Source organism: Myotis lucifugus, unplaced genomic scaffold (genome assembly GCF_000147115.1).
Source record: "Myotis lucifugus unplaced genomic scaffold, Myoluc2.0 scaffold_9, whole genome shotgun sequence".
NCBI lineage: Eukaryota > Metazoa > Chordata > Mammalia > Chiroptera > Vespertilionidae > Myotis > Myotis lucifugus.
The window spans coordinates 6442064-6465158 of NW_005871057.1; the positions used below are offsets into that span (position 1 = coordinate 6442064).

At 38.6% G+C, this 23095-nt stretch overlaps 1 protein-coding gene and 1 non-coding gene across 4 annotated transcripts in view; both read left to right on the forward strand.

The window, feature by feature from the left end:
• TMTC2 (transmembrane and tetratricopeptide repeat containing 2) overlaps nucleotides 1-23095 on the forward strand; it is a 391387-nt gene that overhangs the window by 286501 nt on the left and 81791 nt on the right. For all 3 annotated transcript variants that reach the window (XM_006083982.3, XM_023749765.1, XM_023749767.1), the window contains one exon: nucleotides 21141-21222. In XM_006083982.3, the coding sequence (XP_006084044.1) occupies nucleotides 21141-21222 (82 nt within the window). The remainder of the gene's footprint in view (nucleotides 1-21140; nucleotides 21223-23095) is intronic.
• Nucleotides 14098-14204, forward strand: LOC111824965. The gene has a single exon (XR_002828047.1). It is a non-coding gene; the product is annotated as a U6 spliceosomal RNA (small nuclear RNA).

Genomic DNA, 23095 nt, shown 5'->3' on the forward strand with positions numbered 1-23095 from the left:
TGTGTGTGTGTGTGTGTGTGTGTGTGTGTGTGTGTGTGTGTTTTCCTTTGGGTGCTTTCTCACTTTCTGTCACTATAACATGCTCCTGCTTTGTCTTATATGTTTTCTGCCCAAGTCCTAGAATCTGACATTTTCCAAGGAGCCTTGGATCCTTTTATTGGCAAGTGGTTTAGAAACTAAGATCTGTGTTCTAGGTACTTAGTGCTGCTGGGTGTCCTTGTTCGCAGGCTCCCTCAGATGACAGAACAATCAGATAGGTGTCTATATTAGCCAGTGTATGTGTATATATATATATATATTCTATATGTAACTCTGTATTTTATATTAAACTAAACATACGTTTGTACTGATGTCTTCATCCTAACCCATTACCACCTGAATCTTTCTAGCCTCCTCCCCTTGTTTATCTATACTTCCCATTCAGTGAGAAGCCTGCCTTCACCATCCCCCATACATTTTCTTAGCAGTTCATGTTCTAGCATTCACAGGTAGTTGTTTTAGAATTGTTACCTTGTATCCCCCTGGGGGGAACAAAATCTTTATCAACTAGAGGTCTGTTCATATTCACAGTGTCTTCCCCCTTGTTTTAGATACTGCCTCATTTCTAAACTTAGACCGGCACTGTGTTCCCCATGTTTCCATACGACTCTTGCCTTTTTCTGTCTCTCCACCTGGCAACATCTGACCCATCCCCTTAGTGTCATCTCTAACCCTCCTTTTCTTAAAATAGTTACTGATTTCTTCCAGGCAGCCTTAGGGCTTCTCTTCCAGGGTTGTTATGCATATGAATATCCCCATGATAGCTGAATACTTGTGTATGACTATTATTTGTTGTTGTTTTTTAGACAGTGAGAGGAGGGACTATGTCTCTTCATAAATATCTGTTGACTCATTATGAGTGAAATGACTTGAGGCAGAGATTGGCTCATTTCACGTAAAGTACCCTGTCAGGGTAGAGGGCTGACCATCACTGCCCTTCCTCAGGGACATAATTCTTCTGTTCTCTGTGTTCGCATGAAAATAGGTCCATCACCTTCTATTATTGTTAGCTGTGTTCATGGCTGTCTGCCCCTTGGGTCCCATTCATTACTTTAAATGCCAAGGGAAGACCTTGTAAAGCAGTAACTATTTGTTGAGCAAATATATTATTTTAATGTTGTATGGAGGAAGGAAAGAATGAGAAAAAGAAAAATAGAAATTTGAAAGGATAAGTGGCAAAGGTGAAGGTTTATACAAGTACCTAGGCAGAAAGGGGGGAAAAGTGATGTTTTGAGTAGCTAAAAGTTAAATAAAAAATATGAGAACTTACATTTTTTTTTGTTTCATTCTGGCTTAAAATGTCAGTTTCTCAGCATTAAAAAAAGATTTAAAAATGAATTTAAAGAATTGGATAAAAATTGGATAACAACATTTTGTCTGTAAAATAATTTCTTTTTGTCTCAGTAAAAATAATAACTATAGAACTGCACATTATTGAAAGATGGGAATAAAAATGTAAAATTGAATATATTCCTTTATTGTTTTTCCATTTGATAACATAGTGGAGCAGCATCTTCTGGCTGTTTTGTTCTGATAGCCTGGGAAGGTACTCTCAGCAGAGTACATCCTATAAATCATTCATTTCAGAGGGAGTTTGTAGAATTTCATGAACAGTGGTACTGATGATAATGAATATGTATTCTTCTGACAGGTATAATATAATACAGATAATCCTTTATTCTTTTATTTTATTAAGTATGATGTATGGCAGCCAGGAATAATACTATCTTTTCTAGAAATTATCATAATCATATGATTTACTTAAAGAATCAGCTTGATATATAAATTTGATGGGATGTAGAGCAATATGAAACATTTTCTATAGGAGATGATTAGGTTGAATTTACACATGATGATTAGAGAAGAAGCATGCCTTTTTTGTGGTTTTGCTATAGTTTTGCTGGAGTTCATTTGTGATCTTGGAAAGCATTAACTTTTAATTAACACAATATCGCTTACTCTATTTTAAACAAATACTAAAATAACTTGTACTAAGTAACATTTAACAAACATTTATTTGGAATTGTGAGGAATATTTTTTTTTAGAATAACATTGTAGAGATCCAAATATTTATGAAACGAATGGATTATTATTGTAAGCCACCCAAATTTAAAAATGTCACTATTCTTGAAAGAATGAATAATTCCTGTTATATAAAATCTTCTTAAAATAATATGATTTAAGTGACTTACTTAGGCACATAGCTTAGTCTCATACTTTTCTAACTTCATTAATTAATCTATTTAGTCTGGCAGCTCCAGAAACTGCCTTTTGTACTATTTCTTGCTTATTCTTCAATACAGAAGCTACCTGCTAGAAATAACATCTTCTCTGAGTGTTTTCTGTACTTTTGTCCTCCATTGTCTATCCAGTATTTCTTATTTCATTATATGCTTTTTAAAACAATGATATAATATGGTCATCTACAGCTATTTGCTTTGAAAGAGAAGTGTGATATAGGACAGAGTTGAATAAAATATATTTTGATTAACTAAACTTTTGCTTCTGTGAAATACCCGGCATCTGAATATTGCAATATTGAGCGTCAACTGTCACTTTCTACTTTCTTATTATTCTAAGCTTGGTAGCAGCTTGAACCATGCTAACTACTTCAACCTGAACTTGCCAAATTAGGTCAGCATTTCAAAAGGGATGGACCTTTTGGAAAACACATATTTCTGGATGAGGGAAAATGTATTCTGAAACTGTCACCAGTATTTATGTGGCTTTTCCAGTTTGATCAAACGTGGTCCTAAGTTTTTTTTTTTGTTTTTTTACTGAAACATCAGTTTCGAACTTTGGTATTCTCACTGATTTCTCTTTTCTTCAAATTCTCTGATCTCAAAGGAAAATTTTACCCACAGTAATCTAAGACATTCAAGAACAAGAGACAATGTGGTTGATAACTGTTTTGGATCATGACGTTCTTCATGTGACTGTGTTACAAGAATGCTGTTTTAAACAAATGAAAAATAATCATCTACTTCTATGACTTACTTTTGGGTAAATGGATTTAGGCATAAGGACTAGTTAAGAAGAGAACTAACTTTTTTATGAGTGCTCACAATGTGTTGCTGTGTCATGCTTTTTAAATAAATTTTACCTCATTTAATTCTTTTAAGATATTGCATAGTAGTTACTGCTGTCCTTATACAAAGTTCATAATAGCTAACATTTGTTGAGTACTTCCTATGTCCTGTTGACTGTTATAAGAGTTTTACATTCACTGTTCAGTTATAAACCTCATCAGGACATATCATTCTTGCCCCTGTAATGTATTCTGGACAGAAGAAAAAACTTGCCTAAGTAGCCCAGCTATTTAGGGATTGTTCCATAGGAGATGGTGAAACTCAGATCTATGTGATTCCCAAGCCTATGTTCTTTCCTCTATGCCAGTGCTGCTCTTTTTATAACCTATCTATGCTTATCCTATATAATAAAAACCTAATATGCTAAGTATCCGGTCATCCAGTCATCCGTTCAACCAATCAAAGTGTAATATATTAGTGATATGCTAAGGCCGCTCAACTGCTCGCTATGATGTGCATTGACCACCAGGGGCCAGACAGTCGACTGGTTGCCCAGTCGCTATGACATGCACTGACCACCAGGAGGCAGATGCTCCAACCTGTAGGTTAGCTTGCTGCTGGGGTTCGGCCGATCGGGACTGAGCGAGACAGACCGGACACGCCCTGGAGCCCACCTGTGGTCCCTCCCTGGCTGGCCAGCCTCCTGCATCTCTGCCCGGCCCCAATCGTGCACCTGTGGGTCCCTCGGCCTGGCCTGCGCCCTCTCACAATCTGGGCTGAGGGGGACCCTCCCCCCCAGTGCATAATTTCATGCACCGGGCCTCTAGTTTTAAAATAAAAGCTGCTTTAAGTGATTTCTTAATTTAATCGTTTATCTCCCCTCCTTCCCCCCCCCCCCCCGCCCCCAAGTCTTCAGAGTGACTTGTGTTTTTCATGGTATAATACCCTGGAACCAAAGTGCACATGAATTGTATTTTGAGAAGTTGAATAAGTCATGATGTTTCTTCCAAAGACTGCTCTGTGTATATTTGAAGCAGTTGCACAAGGAGTGGTGTCCAGCTGACTGCACTGCCCTCTTATGTACCTCCATATTACTATGCTCAAAAATGCACTGTGCATATGATTGGGGGTGTCAATTCATCCCTCTTGGGTTCCACAGATAAACCTGCCAACTCAGGTGCCAATTCAACTTCAGACTGTGACAAAGACAATTTGGGAGGTTGATGTTTAGTGAGTTCTCTGCTGCCTTTACAGCCCATGTTTTCTGCCACGGTCAACAGGGCGTGAGATGTTGACAGTGATAATTTAGCCGAGTTGAACTACTATTAAATAGTCTATCTAAAGGCAAACAAGGTCAGACTTTCTATTCTCCGTCTCCATGTCACCTTTCTACTCACATTTTTCCCATTAGTGGCCCACAATTTCTTGTGATATTACACATTTTCTCTTACTGCAGGAAAGGGGATGAGAATTTCGTTTTGTAACAATGCCAAGACTCCTGCGTGCATGCTTCAGCTAGCACACTGTACTGCTCGGACTTGGGAATGATCCAGTTGGGCGCTATGCTTGTCATATGCATTTATACATACAGACGTGTTCTGCTGGTAATGTGCCAGCCTCTGACCATTTTCTGTGTGTGTGCGTGCACGTGTGTGTTTTTCTTTTTTCTGCCTACTTTAAAAGTTCCTGTGATCTTATATGTACTACCTCTGGTCACTTCACACTCCAGACATGAAAGTGAATGAGTGTTGCTTATGAACAATGCTGTTTTAGTAAATTTTTCTTTCTCTGAAAGTCACATACAATTATTATTTACAGAAGGTGACTCAAGAGTTATGTGGCCTGATAGAAAGTACGAATTTGGTATTTTTAGTTATTAAATAGCTATATTTTATTAAGTAGATGTATTTTGAGTTGGTTGGTATCAAATTACGTTTTTTTGCTGTTGGTAATCCTCACCTGAGGATATTTTTTCATTTATTTTTTTTATTTTTTTTAATTTAATTTCTTTATTGTTTAAAGTATTACAGGAGTCTCCTTTTTTCCCCATTGACCTCTCCGCGGCTACCCCCACCGCCAGCACATGCCCTCATCCCCCTTCTGTCTGTGTCCATTGGTTATGCTCATATGCATGCATACAAGTCCTTTGGTTGATCTCTTATCCCCTCACCCCCCACCTTCCTTCATAGGTTGGAGAATCTGTTTGATGCTTCTGTGTTTCTGGTTCTATTTTTGTTAATCAGTTTATGTTGTTCATTATATTCCACAAATGAGTGAGATCATGTGATATTGATCTTTCTCTGACTGGCTTATTTTGCTTAGCATAATGCTCTCCAGTCCATCCATGATGTTGCAAATGGTAAGAATTCTTTCTTTTTTACAGCAGCATAGTATTCCATTGTGTAGATGCACCACAGTTTTCTAATCCACTCATCTGCTGATAGGCATTTAGGCTGTTTCCAGATCTTAGCTAATGTAAATTGTACTGCTATGAACATAGGGGTGCATATAGCCTTTCTGATTGGTGTTTCTGTTTTATTGGGATATATTCCTAGAAGTGGGATCACTGGGTCAAATGGGAGTTCCATTTTTTACTTTTTGAGGAAACTCCATACTGTTCTCCACAGTGGCTACACCAGTCTGCATTCCCACCAGCAGTGAAGGAGGGTTCCTTTTTCTCCGCATCCTCTCCAGCACTTGTTGTTTATTGATTTGTTGATGGTAGCCATTCTGACAGGTGTGAGATGGTACCGCATTGTCCTTTTGATTTGCATCTCTCAGATGATTAGTGACTTTGAGCATGTTTTCATATGTCTCTTGACCTTCTATATGTCCTCTTTCGAAAAGTATTTATTTAGGTCCTTTGCCTATTTTTTGATTGGATTGTTTATCTTTCTTTTTTTAAGTTGTATGAGTTCCATATAAATTTTTCAGATTAAACCCTTATGGGAGATAACACTGGCAAATATGTTCTCCCATGCAGTGGGCTTTCTTGTTGTTTTGTTAATAGTTTCTTTTGCTGTACAGAAGCTTTTTATTTTGACGTAGTCCCATTTGTTTATTTTCTCCTTAGTTTCCATTGTCCTAGGAGCTGTATTGATAAAGCTATTGCTACAACATATGTCTGCTATTTTGCTGCCTATGGATTCTTCTAAGATTTTTATGTTTTTTTGTCTTACGTTAACTAGTAAGTCCTTTATACATTTTTAGTTTATTTTGTGGTGTAAGTTGGTGGTCTAGTTTCATTTTTTTGCATGTATCTGTCCAGTTTTTCCAATACCATTTGTTGAAGAGACTGTCTTGACTCCATTGTATTCTCAGGCCTCCTTTGTCAAATATTAATTGAGCATAATGGCTTGGGTCGATTTCTGGGTTCTCTTTCAGTTCCATTGGTCTATATGTCTGTTCTTGCACCAGTACCAGGCAGTTTTGAGAACAGTGACTTTGTAATATAGCTTGATATCTGGTATTGTGATCCCTCCAAGTTTGTTCTTCTTTCTCAAGGTTACTGCAGCTATTTGGGGTCTTTTTTATTCCAGATGAATTTTTGGAGAGGTTGTTCTAGGTCTATGAAATATGCCGTTGGTATTTTAATGGGGAGTGCATGGAATCTATAAATTGCTTTGGGTAGTATGGACATTTTAATGATGTTGATTCTACCAATCCATGAACACAGTATATTCTTCCATTTGTTTATGTCTTCCTCTTTCTCTTTTTTCAGCGTCCTGTAATTTTCTGAGTAGAGTTCCTTTACCTCCTTGGTTAAGTTTATCCCTAAGTATCTTAATTTTTTTGTTGCAATGGGATTTTTTTTTTTTTTACTTTCTCTTTTTGTGAGTTCATTATTGGTGTATAAGAAAGCCATAGAAGTGGAAAGGAAGGAGGGTCAGAAGAGAAAGAGGGAGAGAGAGAGAATAATGTGAAAGAGACACATCAATTGGTTGCCTCCTCCAGGCACCCTGGCAGAGCCAGGATCAAACTTGCAACCCAGGTACATGGCCTTGACCGAGAATCAAAACCACGACCCTTTGGTATGCTCTAACTACTGAGAACACTGTCCAGGGCGTTTCAAATTAACTTTTGTAAGCCGCAGCTCTTTTTTATGGTGTTAAAACAAGAAATAAATTTCTTTATTAGAATAGCTTTCTAAATGTTATCAATTTAGATTATGTAAAGAGAACTTTTTTTAAAATATATTTTATTGATTTTTTACAGAGAGGAAGGGAGAGGGATAGAGAGTTAGAAACATCAATGAGAGAGAAACATCGATCAGCTGCCTCCTGCACACCCCCTACTGAGGATGTGCCTGCAACCAAGGTACATGCCCTTGACTGGAATCGAACCTGGGACCTTTCAGTCCGCAGGCCGACGCTCTATCCACTGAGCCAAACCGGTTAGGGCTAAAGAGAACTTTTGAGCCACCAGCCCTTGGACTGACTAGATAATTGCCTTGATGCCTGGCCACCTTGTCTTCAGTCTGTGAGCCAGCCACTTCCTTTTTTTTTTTTTTTTGAGACCTCCCCTGACTCATTCAGGCCAAATATATTTGGTCTCTGTTTTCTCCTTTTTTGTCATACATATGTTTACCTTTTGAATATCATCTAGCAATTGAAAAGGGCCTACGTACAGAATTGCCACAATATTACTCAGTCTCTTAAGAGCAGGAGTCATTTTGTCTTCAATCTGGCACAATATCAGGCATATGCTAGGTACTCTCTAAACACGTGGTGAAGAATGGATGGATGGGTCGATGCATGAATATACGCGTAGACCTCTGCTGTATAAAGCTTATCTTTAAGTAATATAATGATTCCTGGTAGTAACCTTCTGGACCAAGACTATAATGTAATAAATAGCAAAAATTGTGAAGCCAGATTATTTTTGTTTTAATCCCAGCTCTGCCAAATCAAGCTTTTGTACCAACGGCAAGGCGCTTAACCTCACGGTGCCTCCACTTTTTAAAATTTTGTAAAATGGATAATAATAGCATCTCAGCGGTGTTATGAGGACTTAATGTGACAATCCACATAAAGTGCTTGAGTGGTACCTGGCACATAGTCATCTGCTCCATAATGTCTCTGTTCTTATTATATAACCTATAAAGAGAAAGTAGAATTGCAATATAAAACCTCGACTACTTGAGCAATGTGTTTTTGGGAAACAGAGAAGATGAATGGAAACCTAATTATGCTCCACAGAGATCCCATGGTCTTGTGCTGTGAAAGGATGTCTTTGTTAATGCTCTTTGTTGGGAGTGTGTTGGGGAATGAAAGCTGAGGTCATGGGGAGACCTCACGGATGCTGCTAATGGAGCCTAGTTGTTTCTTCTGGTGGGACATTGCAGTATCATAAAAGCCATTGTTTCACTCATCTAATTGAGGCGAACACTTGTGAGAGGTAAACAAGAATTAGGGCAACTGCGGAATATTTGTCAAAGTCAGGACGGGGTGCTGTTGTATGTACACTGGAACAGCAGGCATAGACAGAGTAGTTTCAGGCAAATCAGAATAACTTTGAAGCACCGTAGACACTTTCAGTATATGTGTGGCCTGGTTGGTTTCAGAATCTTTCTGTCTTTGATGGGCACATTTACCTTTAAAGTACTTTCAGAAGAAGATACATGGATCATTTATCCAACTTCATTTAGTTTCACTCATTAGTACATAAAATTAACCACAGTTGACGTTGGGTCTCAGCTACTGTCCCCAATGCCAGTGTCAGCTCACTAGATTAGGGGAAGGGGCCAATCCCTCTACTCTATTATGTATTGCAAAACAGTGGAGATGAGAAAAGGATGCCATGAATTAAAAATGCGACTTTTCCTTAATCTGAATTTTAAACCAATGATTACTTCCCCTGAATTAAATTCGTTTCTTTAACAGAGAATCATAACCCGGAGACTTCATTTAACCCAGGGCCCTTGATTGACAACTGCGAATGAAACCTATTCAAATTAGTGGCTTTCCTTGGTTGTTCATCTTGGTGTCAAAACCAGACTAGCGCTCAGGTTTCTGTTTTGGATCCAGTGTTCAGTCCCATGGTTAAATCATCAAAGAATGTCACGTCTAAATAAATTAAAGAACCCTCCATATCTTTTACTGCTGAAGCTGTCTACAAAAATAGTATAAAATTAGGGAATCATTTACATCTGGCTTTATCCTCTTTCGAGAGCATTTGGATTTGAGAGCGAGTGGCACCCTGCCAGTGACAAATGGAGGCACTGAGCTTGCCTTCCCATCATCCGCTACCTTTTATGGTGTCTAGGGATTACTTGCTCTCCTTTGTGATCCAGCTGCAAAGCAGCTGTTGTTGAGAGGCTCCTGCTTCTCCACTCTCACAAGGCAGCTTCCTAACCATCCCCACGGGATTTAACCTCTGCAGCACGAGTGTCAATGCTGAGCTCTGTGAGCCAAGGCCATCTCCATGGGGGCCAATCCGAATAGCCACTTCCCGTGCTATTAAACAGTTGGGGATGGAGCAGTCCAGTGAATATTCATGATGCTGGCCTTGACAAACAAGAAGCACCCATTGCACAGACAGACTGGCTGAATGGTTGGTATCTTGGCTTTCTAATTGAGCTAGCTTTCTAATTGAGCTAATTCCTTAAACCAAAATCACATTGACCTTCTGGCTGGGTGGCTTGGTTGGTTGGAGCCACATCCCCGACACCAAAAGGTGGAGGGTTTGATTTCTGGTCAGTCAGGGCACATACTCAGGTTGCAGGTTCGATCCCTTGTTGGGGTGCATACAGGAGGCAACTGATCAATGTTTTTTTCTTTCTCTCTCCCTTCTCTCTCTAAAAATCAATAAAAACCATGTCCTTTGGTGAGGATTAGAAAAAAAAAAGCTAAGAATTTACTAAGAAAAGAAAGTTTCCTATTGTAAACCATTTTCTATGAACGTTTAGTGCCACCTATGGACCACAGAGTGCTGACTAAAATATGGTTTCTTTTTTTTTACCTTTGTAGAGGAGTGGTGTTGATGACTGTGACAATAGGGGTTACCTCCTGGATATCACGTAGGCCTTAATATTTAATCACATTTACCACTGAAACCTTTGCTGTCCCAATGAGGCAACAATACTTTCCAATGAGAGTATGCATTTAAGAAGTGTATTTTGGTTGAGCTGGTGTGGCTCATCGGTTGAGTGCTGACCCAGGAACCAAGAGGTCACTGGTTCGATTTCTGGTCAAGTCACATGCCCAGGTTGTGGGCTTGATTCCCAGTAGGGGGCATGCAGGAGGTAGCCAATTGATGATGTTTTCACTCTCATGGATGTTTTTATCTCTCTACTAGAGGCCTGGTGCACTGGGGGTGAAATTCGTGCACTGCGGGGGTGGAGGGGTGTTCCTCAGCCTGGCCTGTTCCCTCTCACAGTCCGGGACCCCTTGGGGGATGTCCGACTGCCGGTTTGTGGCTGGATGGCCTTCTGCTGCTGCACGGCCTGCTGCTTCAGCTTCAGCAGCTGCTGCACCTGCACGGGCTGGGCCACCACGGTCTGTCCTGCAAACACCATCGAATGAGTGAGTCAAGCATGGAGGCAAACTCACCCTGAGTTCCCTAAGCTTCTCTGAATCACTGAGTAGTTCAGACTGACTGCCTGCTACAGAGAATGGCACCAGGATCAGGCCTAAGCCAGCAGTTGGACATCCCTCTTGCAGTCTAGGACCCCTTGGGGGATATAACAGTGCACCAAGTGGCAGGCGGCCAGGGAGGAGCCCGAATCAGGCCGGGCACCTCGCTGCTCGAGCTCATCCCAGCCCGCTGCATCTGCTGCTGCCGCTTGGCAGTGCTCCCTCTGTGGCAGCTGTGCTCACCAGCTGTAAGCCTGGTGGTCAGTGTGCATCATAGCAACTGGTCATTCTGGTCGTTCCACCATAACGGTCTCTTAGGCTTTTATTATATAGATCCTTTTCCCTACCTCTCCCTCTCTAAAAATCAATACAGGGGAAAAAATATTTAAGTGTTTTTAGTGGTTGCTTTTTCAAGATATTTCCATTTCCATGCATTTATGACCAGTTACTATGCATCTGACCCTTATATTAAGTGTTGGTTAAACAATTCTCCTAAAGTGGTTTACAAATAAAAGAGAACAAATGGTCATTGGAGTACATGTGGTAAGTGTCACAACAAAAGTAGGAATCAAGTGTTTTAGAGCACCCAAGACTCAGCGTAAAGGATTCTGGGCAGGTTTAATTTGGCCAGAGAAAAATTGGAAACTTATCTAAGACTTCTAAAAAAAATACTTATTTTTTAGTTATTTTCCTTTCTAATATTCAATTGAATTAAGAAAAAGAAACCTAGACATGATTTTTTAAGCCCAGTTGTGATTTATGTTTTTATTTTCTTTTTCAAAACACTCAATGTCTCATCTCCTTCTGTTGACATTATCACTTCCCCTCCCCTTCACAGCCAGATGGGACAGAATTGTCTGCAATTAAGGTATCCATTTCCTCTTTCCCTCCCCGTCCCCACCCCCCCACTCCCTGAGGATCCTCCATTCCTTTTGGCTTCCAGGCCTGATCCATAGAAACACACCTTACTGAGGTTACCAGTCATCTCTCTGTCACTAAATCTAGTGGATATTTTTCAACATTTGACATAATTGACTGTGCTGTCTTCTTGAAATACTATTTTATCTTGCCTTTGACCTCTTGATTCAGCCTGACATCTCAGACTGAATCTCATAGGTACCTCAATCACTACAATTCTCAAAACTGGATTCATAATGTTACTTTCTTAACCTATTTTTTTCCTATTATTTTACCAGCTTTTCTTCAGTTTCACAATCAGGAACATAGAGGATATCTTGTTACCTCAGCTCCCTTGTCCCAACCTCCACCCCCATGTTGCAATATTCTCTATATTACTTGACTAGTGCCCACGTCAGTCACTAATCCTCTTCTCCATTATCAACTTCATCACTCTTTTTTAACAGCCTGTGCTAATCTGCCTACATCCCTTCTGTTCCCATTCCAGTGTTATTCACGCTGCTCTCAGAGTGATATCTATAAATTTTCTCATGTAACCTGTAAGCCAGGTGCACTGTACTCTTCCCTGCATTTTCACCTGGCCCACTCTCCTCCTCCTCCGACTCACCCTGAGCTCCAAGCAGTGTTTCTGATTTGCTGCCCCTGGGGCTTTACCTTTGCGGGGCCTCACCTTACAATACCATGTCTCACCTTCAGCCAGTTAATCAGACACATCTTTCAGATTTTTAGAGGAAGCAGCAGTCCCTTTGGAAACCTTCCCTGAGTACTGCAACTAGGTCAAACCGATTGTTCTCAGTGAAATCCACAACCCTTGTTTATGTGGATTTACAAGAGCTACAGTTTTGGAAGCATCATGGGCTGGCTTTGTGTCTGTACTTCTTCACCGTTTTCATCCTGGTGCTAACACAGTGCTAGGCACATAGTAGGTGCCCAATAAATACTTGTTGAATAAAGAAAGAAAATGAATAATTCAATAGATTCCTGAAATCTCATTATTTTAATTAAAAATGGGCATGTTTAGCCTGGCCAGTGTGCCTCAATAGTTGAACATAGACCCATGAACCTGGAGGTCACAGTTCAATTCTGGGTCAGAGCACATGCCCAGGTTGCAGGCTCAATCCCCAATAGGGGGCATGCCGGAGGCAGCCAATCAATGATTCTCTTTCATCATTGATATTTCAACCAATCTCTCTCTTTCCCTTCTTCTCTGAAATCAATAAAAATATATTTTAAAAATAAATAAATAGAATAAAATAGAAATAGGCATGTTTCTGTTTAGTTTGTGATTGAAGATATTATAAAGTATAAAGTTAGCCAAATTTGAAATTTAAAAATGATTTACATAACTTTAAAGGAAAATTCTAGGATACTTTATCTATAATTTAATTATAAATTTTATTTCACCACAACTTACTTAGACATTTTAATAAAATATCTGAAAACTGTCCTTATTAACTGAGATCATGAATGGAAAAGAGTTATGGTGAGACATTGGTTTTAACTTGATTTTGAGCTCAGTATAGCGGGGCAATGTAACAGCCTAAGTCATTTGGCCAAATGGAGCTTAAGATGTGGTTGTATCCTGTCAAGTTAATTATCTCCCGCTGAAATGTTCTTACAGTATGTGTGGATGACCTCTTTACGCTTCAAGGGAAAATATACAAATGAACAGATGTAGAAAGGAAATGAAAACTTGTACTATAACAGGAAATCTAAATAAGCTAGACACCTTCAGTTATGTAATATTTTAGAAATTAGCTATTTTGTGTTTATACCTTAGCCTATAATATAAAAGCTCTGGTGAAAGCAACATACAATTTATATTTTGAAAATTATCAAATATTTTAAATATGTATAAAAGGCAAGATACTTATTTAAAATAGTTATTTTAAATGGTCCTAAATGTTTATATTTTATGATGGTTTTAAAATGTATTTTTCTTTTTTATTCAAAATATGGTTTAAATGCAAAGGTTTTTAGTTTTTTTTCTTTTTTGTCTTCCCACCCCCCACCCCCCACCTTGGCATTCTTATATGTCTTTCTCTTTTATTTTATTTGTATTCAAGGTAGCAGAGAGCTGGTGTTCCTTTCCTTGACAGTGCCTGGTCAGTGGCCTTCTGTCTGGCCAGTCTTTCTGAATTCGTTCTCCAATCTCTCTTGCCCTAAAGTCTGCATCAGACAGAACTTGATTGCTCCACTGCACATGCACCTTCCTACCAACACCTTTCCCCACAGTCTTTCCCGTGTGATGAAATGATACCTGCATTCACCTTGGTATTTGACTCTAGTTTTTATGATAGAACCATTCATACTCCATCCTTCAGCCACCTATCTTCAGGAGATTCCAAATCCAACCACATCTCACCACTTCCACTGCTTCACTTGACTCTTAGCCATGGAATATTAATATCCTTCTGGGTGGCCTTTCTGTTTTCTCTTGTCCCCTATAGTCAGTATTTCCACCCAAAATCTAGAGTGTTTTTTGTACCTTTATTTAAAATCTCGTTGTGTTCCTTCCTGATCAAAAGAAATTTTAGTGCTTGCTTCAGCAGCACATACACTAAAATTAAAATGATACAGAGAGGATTAGCATGGCTCCTGCCCAAGGATGACACACAGATTCATGAAGTGTTCCATAATTTTGTGCAGTTCCTGGAGACAGTTCGACCCTTTGCTTGTTAACATCAAGGAAATTATATGAGTCAGAGCAACATGTGGCATCCAATACTGAAACTGTGGTTTGCACTTCCAAAAAAGAAAATTAATTCCAAACCTCTCACAGAGCATACTAGGTCCTACATGATCTGGTGCCTCCCATCTCTCACACTCATTCCCTGTGATTCTTTGGGGGGGGGGGGGCAGTGTACTCCACTGATGCCATATTGATGGTCTTGTGAGGCCCTAACACTCCATGCATGCCCAACCTTTGCATGGCTCTCTTGCTTCCTTTTATTAGGTTGCTTTTCAAATGCCACTAAATGCCTTTCTTGGCCACATTATCAAACATCACCCCATTCTACCCCTGGGAGTTTGCTCTTTTCCCTTGGCGTGTGTTATATTTTACCAGAGGACTTAAGAGCAACTGACAGTGTCACCTGCTCCTGTGCAAACTATCCATTACACTACTGGATGTGAACCGTAGGAGGGCAGGAACTTTGTCTTGATGACCAAGACCTGGAACACAGTCTGTCACATAGCAGAAGCTTATTCCATTTCTATGGCATGAAACATCACATCTCTGAAGCCTTCTTTTGCCCTTCTCAGTAGGCTAAGTGTGCTGTGTTCTCAAGACACAAGTCGACACTAACACAGCGTTATACCTATCAGTCCACTCCAGATGAGTACTTCTCTCCCCATCATTCTTGAAATACTGAGGGAGCAATACTTTCATTCACTTTTGAAACCCCAGCAGTAAAATTATCCTTTGATTCAGATAGTGTTAATTTTCTCTCAAAAATATTCTTTCAGTTTAAAAAAAAGCACAAGTAATTAGGACATGGGCTACAGTGTATTTCATTTAGCAGTGGATCATGAAGATCTCTTGTGGTTTAAAACTTTTCTACAAAATCATTTTAATAGATTCATAGTGATTCATTGAAATGACATTTGGTGGACATTGAGTTTATAAACTCAATGTCTATGCTGGTGGACATTGAGTTTGTATAAACAATTCTGCAATGAAGATGAATTGCCACCTTTTTGTATTTACAGGTGTTTCCTTTGGGTAAATGTGTAGAAATAGAATGTTTTAAAGACTTTTGATATATAACAAAAAGCTCTTCAGAAGGTTCTATCACAGTTTATTATATTTTAGCTATGTGTGATATAAACACCTATTTTTATGAACCCTTAGTAATACTGAGTTCTATTTTTTTGAGGGGAACTTCATTAACAGGGGAATAATAGAATCTCAATGTGTTTATTTAAATTTTAGGTAAATTAAATATTGAGTAAGTTTAACATGCTTTTATAGGGATATTGGTCATTATTTTTTGAAATTTGCACACTGCTTTTTTAATGCACATTGCTCATTTAATATGTCTGACTTCCAGGCCAGAAAGACAGCTATATGTGAATGATCCACTTTATCTTCTTTGAATGAAATTCAGTGTACTGCAGTCTTCCATCCTGCTTTGGTCAGCCATTCAATTTCAGCCTGTTTTGTGGCCTCCTTCCCTCCCAGAGTTTCAACTACGTCTGGGAGACTTAATGATGCTCACAAGGCTGGGGAGAAGCTGCCCACCTCAACTTGGTCTGAGCTGAATCCTTCACCTGGAAATCTGATGGCGCTACCGTAGCACTTGGAATGGGTTTCATGGAAACTTGGCTCAGGTTGGGAGTCCTGGTTCTGGGGCCCAGCCTTGACCTAGGCTTACCACAGAGCCATCCTGCCCCACTGAGGTTTTGACACTTCCTCTGGATACTGCCCCTGAACAACTCCCTATCCCCACTAGCCGCCCTCAGTGTCATCTGATGCATTTCCGTGAACTTAGGCCTTAAGACAATACCATATTCCAGGTATCTTTCAGGAAGTGTCTGTTATGGGTGTTTAGGAAAAGAGGTCCCAGAAGGACTGATATTCAGAGAAAATGAGACATGAGAGACAATTCAGGGAGGAAAAACACAATCTATTATCAGTAAACTATTCAGCCACATTCATTTTTGTATCCAGTATCCTTATTCTATTATAATGCATCCCAGAAGAAATATTATTCTCTCCCTAAAATATGAATGTGATAGTCAAAATTTAGGTATGTGATGATTTGATGAGGGAAATGTTTTGGTAGTATCGATGTAAAATATTTATCATGAAAGTCAGCACTGCCCTGTCCCTTCTCTTTGCCTCTAATTAAGGTTAGCTCTGGTAGAGCATAGTTAGTGTCTTGAAGGGACATGAGAATTAAGTGACTTGATGTAAATCATCTTGAACTGTTAGATTTTTTTAATGATTTTTTTTTCTTTTGAGAAGGGAAGAGTTTTACAATGGAATACTATGCAGCTATAAAAAAGAAGGATCTCTTACCCTTTGAGACAGCATGGAGGGACCTGGAGAGTATCATGCTAAGTGAAATGTCAGCCAGAGAAAGAAAAGTATTATATGATCGCACTCATATGTGGAATCTAAGTAATAAAATAAACTGATGAACAGAGTGGATCCAGAGACATGGAAGCATGGAACAGGGTGTTGGAATCTCAGAGGGAAGGCAGGGGAGGGTGGGTGGATGGGAAGTAATCAACCAAGGACCTTGTATGCATATATGCATAACCCATGGACACATACAATAGGGTGCTGAAGGCCTGGGGCAAGAGGTAGGGGTGGGCTGGAGGGGGTCAATGCGGAGGGGGGGGGGGAGAGAACATATGAACATATGCAATACTTTAAACAATAAATAATTATTAAAAAATAAAAAAATAGAAAAAAGTGAAAACATAGAGCTATTAAAATATTTTTGGATAAAGGCATCCCCAAAACAGTTCTGCTTAAGAAACATTAATCTGGTGAAATGAAATTCACTGAGGAAATCTGAAATCTGTTGTTGCACTTTAGATGTGAACTAAAAGAGCTTTTATTTGAGAGAGGAGAAAGCATTAGTAGTGAGAGTCATTTTGTAGGAAAATGGTGACATTTAGTTGCTACCATGAAATGAAATTCTAAAATGGATTTTTGAATTTTGGTAATTAGGAACCACTTGGTGACATTAAACTTGGGAGGACAAATTCTTTTTAAGAGATAGAAGAAAGAAAAATCAAAGAATGCCAGAACTTTATGTGCCAGATCTGAAGCTAGTTATTTGTGATCTTATTAGCAATCCTTCAAAATTGTGTTCACTTTTCTAAATGAGGAAAAAGAGACTAAGTTATTATAAAAGATACTCATAGTCACACAGTTAAGTAAGTACAGAGAGCAAGATTCAAACACAGGCTTGTCTGTCTAGGTTGGTTTTTTTTGAAAGAGAATTGGAGAAATTGTTTGCCCACTGTGCTCTGGGACTAATTAATTCCCTTACTACTGGGTAATATGTTCATCATGTGCCTCCTGTAATGAGAACAGAGGGCAAGCACTCTGTTCATCGTTATATCCCTGGTACTTGGAACTGTGTAAGGCAAATGGTAGGCATTCAATAAATAATTTCTAACCTACAAAAATAAAGGAACAAACAAATAAACAAGTCACAGAACTGGCAGAAGATCCCGAGTTTAACTCACATTTCCCTTATTTGTCACAGCTGACCACAGTCGTCCCCTCCCCCATTTTTTTTCTGAACCAACACACGTGTTCAGATATCCAAGCCAATATATAAAATGAGTAATGGTGCTTGATTTGAGGAGTTTGTACAACCAGTGGTTACTCCGTAATGCTTTTAAGAAATGCTGACGTAATCTAAAAGACACCAGAAAAACATACTGAGAAAACTTAGTTCTCTTCTCTTTTTAACTACCATCCCTCTAAAGCAATGACAGTTGAAAGAGTAATTTTTTAAAATGTATCCTTATTGTTGAAAGTATTCCAGATGTCCCCTTTCCCCTCACCCCCCATTGACACAGACAACAGTGTGGTAGGCACCCCCAACCCAGGCCTACCACACTGTTGTCTGTGTCCATGGGTTATGCATAAATGCATATAAGTTCTTTGGTTGATCTCTTCCCACACCTGCCCTGTCGCTTCCCTCTGAGATTCTTTAGTCTGTTGCATGATTCCATGTCGCTGGATCCACTCCATTCATCAGTTTATTTTGTTACTTAGATTGCACATATAAGTGAGATCATGTGATGCTTGTCTTTCTCTGACTGCCTTATTTCGCTTAGCATAATATTCTCCAGGTCCTTCCATGCTGTCTCAAAGGGTAAGAGATCCTTCTTTTTTTTATAGCTGCATAGTATTCCTTTGTGTAAATGTACCATATCTTTTTTATTCACTCCTCTACTGATAGGCACTTGGGCTGTTTCCAGATCTTAGCTATTGTAAATTAGCTATGAACATAGGGGTGCATGTATTCTTTCTGATTGGTGTTTCGAGGTTCTTTGGATATATTCCTAGAAGTGGGATCACCGAGTGTTATCTCTCAGCTGCCATAATCCCTTAGTAAGAGCTAGTAATGTGTGTATCTACATGGCTTCTGCATTTGGTTGACATTTGATTTTGTATATTCTTGTAGGATATCATTTTCCTCTTTATTATTTGGCACTTGACTAAATAAATAGTAGTCAAAGCAAAAAGATAGGTTTTTGTATGATGGTTTGATACTTACCCCCAGAAAGAGTGTTCTGTCCTTCAATGTGTTTATTTTGTATCAAGGAACTGGTGGGACTCGTTGCCTTTAATAACCTGTCCCCTGGAGTAACCAGAGACCACTGCCCTTTGCGTTCTGGTGGCTGTTTTTAATGCCGTATACGATTATTTTGCCAGTTGACTACAGATGAGGATTTTACTACCCTATTTACTATGACATTGATAAATGAACCAGTTTTTTCTCTTTTGTCCTAAAAAACTTAACTGGAAGAAAGTTCACAGATCCTTTTTATCTTTGCATATAACATTTGTACAGACTCTCTACCAATGATAGTTTTCTTTTTGCATCTTTCTTTTAATATCATCTGCAAGTTCTTTGTACATCATTTTTCCAGTGACGATTTAAAGCTGACCATGTGTTTTTGAGGTGGTGTGTATAAAAGAACATACTCTTTGTCATTCAGAATTCTGCATTCTGTTGCATACTATATATGTACATATAAAAATAATAATTAACATTTATTATAAAATCACAGTGTATGTAAGTATATAATAATGACTTTATGTGTGTTACCTCAGAAATTTAATATCCTATGAACTATTTCATTATCTTCTTTTGAAATAATATACTTTATTTCTAGAGAAGTGTTAGGTATAAAAAAATTGAATCAAATGTACAGGTAATTCCCATATGCTCCCTCACCATCTTGCCACCTTTCACATAGCTTTCCTATTATTATGAACTTGCATTAGTGACGTACATTTGTTACAATTGATGAGCTAATATGGACACATTGCTATTAATTAAAGTCCATAGTTTACATTAGGGTTCACTCTTTGTGTTATATATTCTATAGGATTTTATAAATGTGTAATTACCTGTATTCATTATTATAGTATCATACCGATTAGTTTCCACTGCCCTAAATATTTTCTGTGCTCCACCTATCTTCTGGTTTGCAATAGAGAAAATTCCAGCTAAGAGATGAAATCTTTTTCTGATGGTCACATAGCTACACAAATGTGGGTGCTGCTGTGCCTGCCTAGCATCTAGCTCTTAATTCATATGTTAGACTATCTGACTCATTACAGTGATTTTATCATTTAGGAATCCTAATTTGGTAAGATTATTGCGAACTTTTACTGACTTCATGGAAGTATGATATGTGTATGAAGCATTTTGCCTGTGTTTTCCTTTTTTTCCCTTTGGAGTTACAATGCTGGGAGAAATATTTCAGGGAATTAAAATTTTAACTACTGGATATTTGATGAGATGTGTGAGTTAAAGAGGAATTGTTGACTGGAGAAACATTATTAAAATTAAAAAGGAAATGAACTCAGTTGTCTGATCATTTGATGAACACTGGCTGTATATGGCAGTGGCTGTAGGCTAGGTCTTACCTGCTAGGAAATGAATGAGCAAAGAATGTGCAAGCAAGAATGAATCTTTTAAATGAGGGAATAAACTTAAAGGAGAGGGTATATGGAAAAATGAATCGAAGTTGCATGTAGTGTAGAATCTTAGGTTCATTATATACTTCTAGTTTTGGAAGACTTATCTCGATAATAGTGGTTTTAAGAAAGAAAAAAATAATTTGAAGTTCATGTGGTAGGTAGTATATAAATTAGAAGGAACAGGTAGATAAGATTGTGTGGGGATTTTTTTTTTTGGTGTTTTTTTTTAACTTGGTTCCATGGCTACTGGACACTACCCAGAGCCTTGATGCCACTTGCGGTCAGCATAGATGCAGTCAGTAATGTTTAAGGCTATAGCTAGGAAGATAACCTAGTTTTGGATTGAATCCTGGATTAGCAGTATGTTAGTCCTGAATGACAGCAGCAAGTCCTAGATAAACTGTATTGTTTGATATTCAACAAATTTGACTAGTTTCTTCATGTATAAAGTGAGCAATTAGGATAAAATCATCTCCAAAGCTAAAATGGCCATAATTCTTTACAAGGAAGAAGAAGGAATGAAAAGGAAGCAATTGAAGGGAGAATATAAAATAGACAATGATGACGGTGTTTCTCATCATTCCTTCTATCTGTCTTATCCTTTTGGTTTCTGTGAAACCATTTTTAACTTTTTTTCTTGCTCCCCTGGCTTCTTCTCTTTGATCTTTGATGAACTCACTTTTGTCTGTTCTTCTAATCTTGGTGTTTCCCAGGACTCCGGCCTCAGTCTTCTCTCTCAGTACATTCTCCTTGATCATCTTTGTGCAGATAAAAACAATACATTTTTTTATGATGATTATCAAGTAGAGACATCAGTCCACTTCATGGGGCCCAGGAGGAGAAGAATCCCTCATGATCCGCTGCTGAATCATCCATTTTCTCTGTTTTTCAAGGGTCGTAAGAGTGAGGCTGAAAAGTTCTTCTTGAAGGCTATTGAGCTGGATCCCACCAAAGGAAACTGTTACATGCATTATGGTGAGTGGTCGAGAGTTTTTTCCATGTCCCCCACATTTCCTATTAATGTTGGTATGAGATTTAGGTTTTGCTAGTAAAGAACATTTTGGGAGGACATTGACTTTGTTCTTGCAGAGTTAGCCTCATTCCATAGTCTTCCCTTCTCACTCAAAACGGGCATCTTAAAGAGGGCTATCCACTATGTTTTCCTTTAGTCATTTTCATAGGACTTCTGTAGGGAAGGCGTTTTCACAGTTGTTTCATTCAACATCACTGTGGAGTTTAAATGAAATCTCATTGGGAAAACATCTCTCTCCTGGCCTGATGTATCGTATATAATCCAACTACTAGCTCTCTTTTCATTGTAAATGATAATGCATTTTTTATGGAATGTGTCATTTTGAAGTTTCAGAGGTTTACATTTTGGCCTCAAAGTCTTGGAAGATATGGATGCACACCAGCCTCTACATGCCTGCGATTGAGGTCAAGGATCAGCTGTGCACAGTGTAAAGGATGGCTCTCTCATTCCGTTTAGCCTGGGCCTGGATCATACCAGAGTGAACTTATGTAACAACTCTGTCACATCCACTCTATCATTAGTAGTGAGTCATGTGTTAAGCGAGGCAAAGTAATATAGCTTGTTTGGTGTTGTGAAAGATGTGCTTATTTCTACCAGATTTGCAGTTGGAATGGCTTTCGGTGAGCCACAAAACATTTCCTTTTGCTGATCCCTTGAGGAAAAGAAAAAAAAGTTTTTTTGGCCACTATTGGCTTTGCTGTGTGTTAGTTATTATCAAGTAGTAAACTTAAAGATGGATGAAAATTAAATCTTAAGAAATTAAAGCTAATATGTTCATACAATATTTAATTTGTTTTTGCATTTTCCAGTGAGTAACAATAAATCAGTGACAGGGTATGAGTGTGGAGCATGGAAATAGTCAGATGGAGGATGCCCTGAACCAACCACAAGTCCATTTGTTTATTTACATTGTATGGATATGTTTATAGGTTTGTGATGCTTTATCTTTCCAGCATAACACAGCATGTAATTTCACACAATTTATTGCCTAACCACTTCTGCTTTTGTTTCACAGTGCAATTTTATTGTCAGGTTAAGATAGCAGTCAACTAATTCAAGTTTGCTACAGAACTTATTATTACAAGTTTTCTTATATGAAGTATTTTAAGTTAGGATTTTCTTGTGGATACTGTTGTGGGTACCCCTACTGAGCATTAGAGTAGTCCCATGATTATTCTCTCTGAGTGCTGCAGGACCTCCTGTCATTGCATCTTATGAAATAGGCTTGTTGTTTTTTCCTTATCTTGCTGCCAGCATTTCCTTTTGCCTCAAACTAATTCTACTTACAGCATCTTCTAAGTTTGTTTCCCTTAATTTTATCACATGCTTTAGATTTTTCACAACCAATCCTTTAAACGTTATCATTGCTTCCTTTGAATTGAAATGGAAAAAATCACTATTATATTGAAGAGTTAGTCCCCTTAGTCTCCCTTTATTCTGGCTGGTCTGTCTTTACCCACTTCTATCTTTGTATGTATTATTATTATTATTACTTTTATATTATATCATACTTCTGATTTTTTTTTCAGTGTGGTAGTAGGGAGTAATTCTCCCATGAGAAATTTTTGGATTTATTTTAATTTTTTATATGTTTTTTTTTTATTTTAGAAAGAGAGGAAGAGAGAGATAGAAACGTTAATGATGAGAGAGAATCACCGATTGGCTGCCTCTTGCATGCCCCCTACTGGGAATCAAGCCTGCATCCCAGGCATGTGCCCTGAACGGGAATTGACCTAGTGACCTCCTGGTTCATGGGTCAGTGCTCAACCACTTAGCCACACCATCTGGGCTGGATTTAGTTTTAACAGAAAGAGC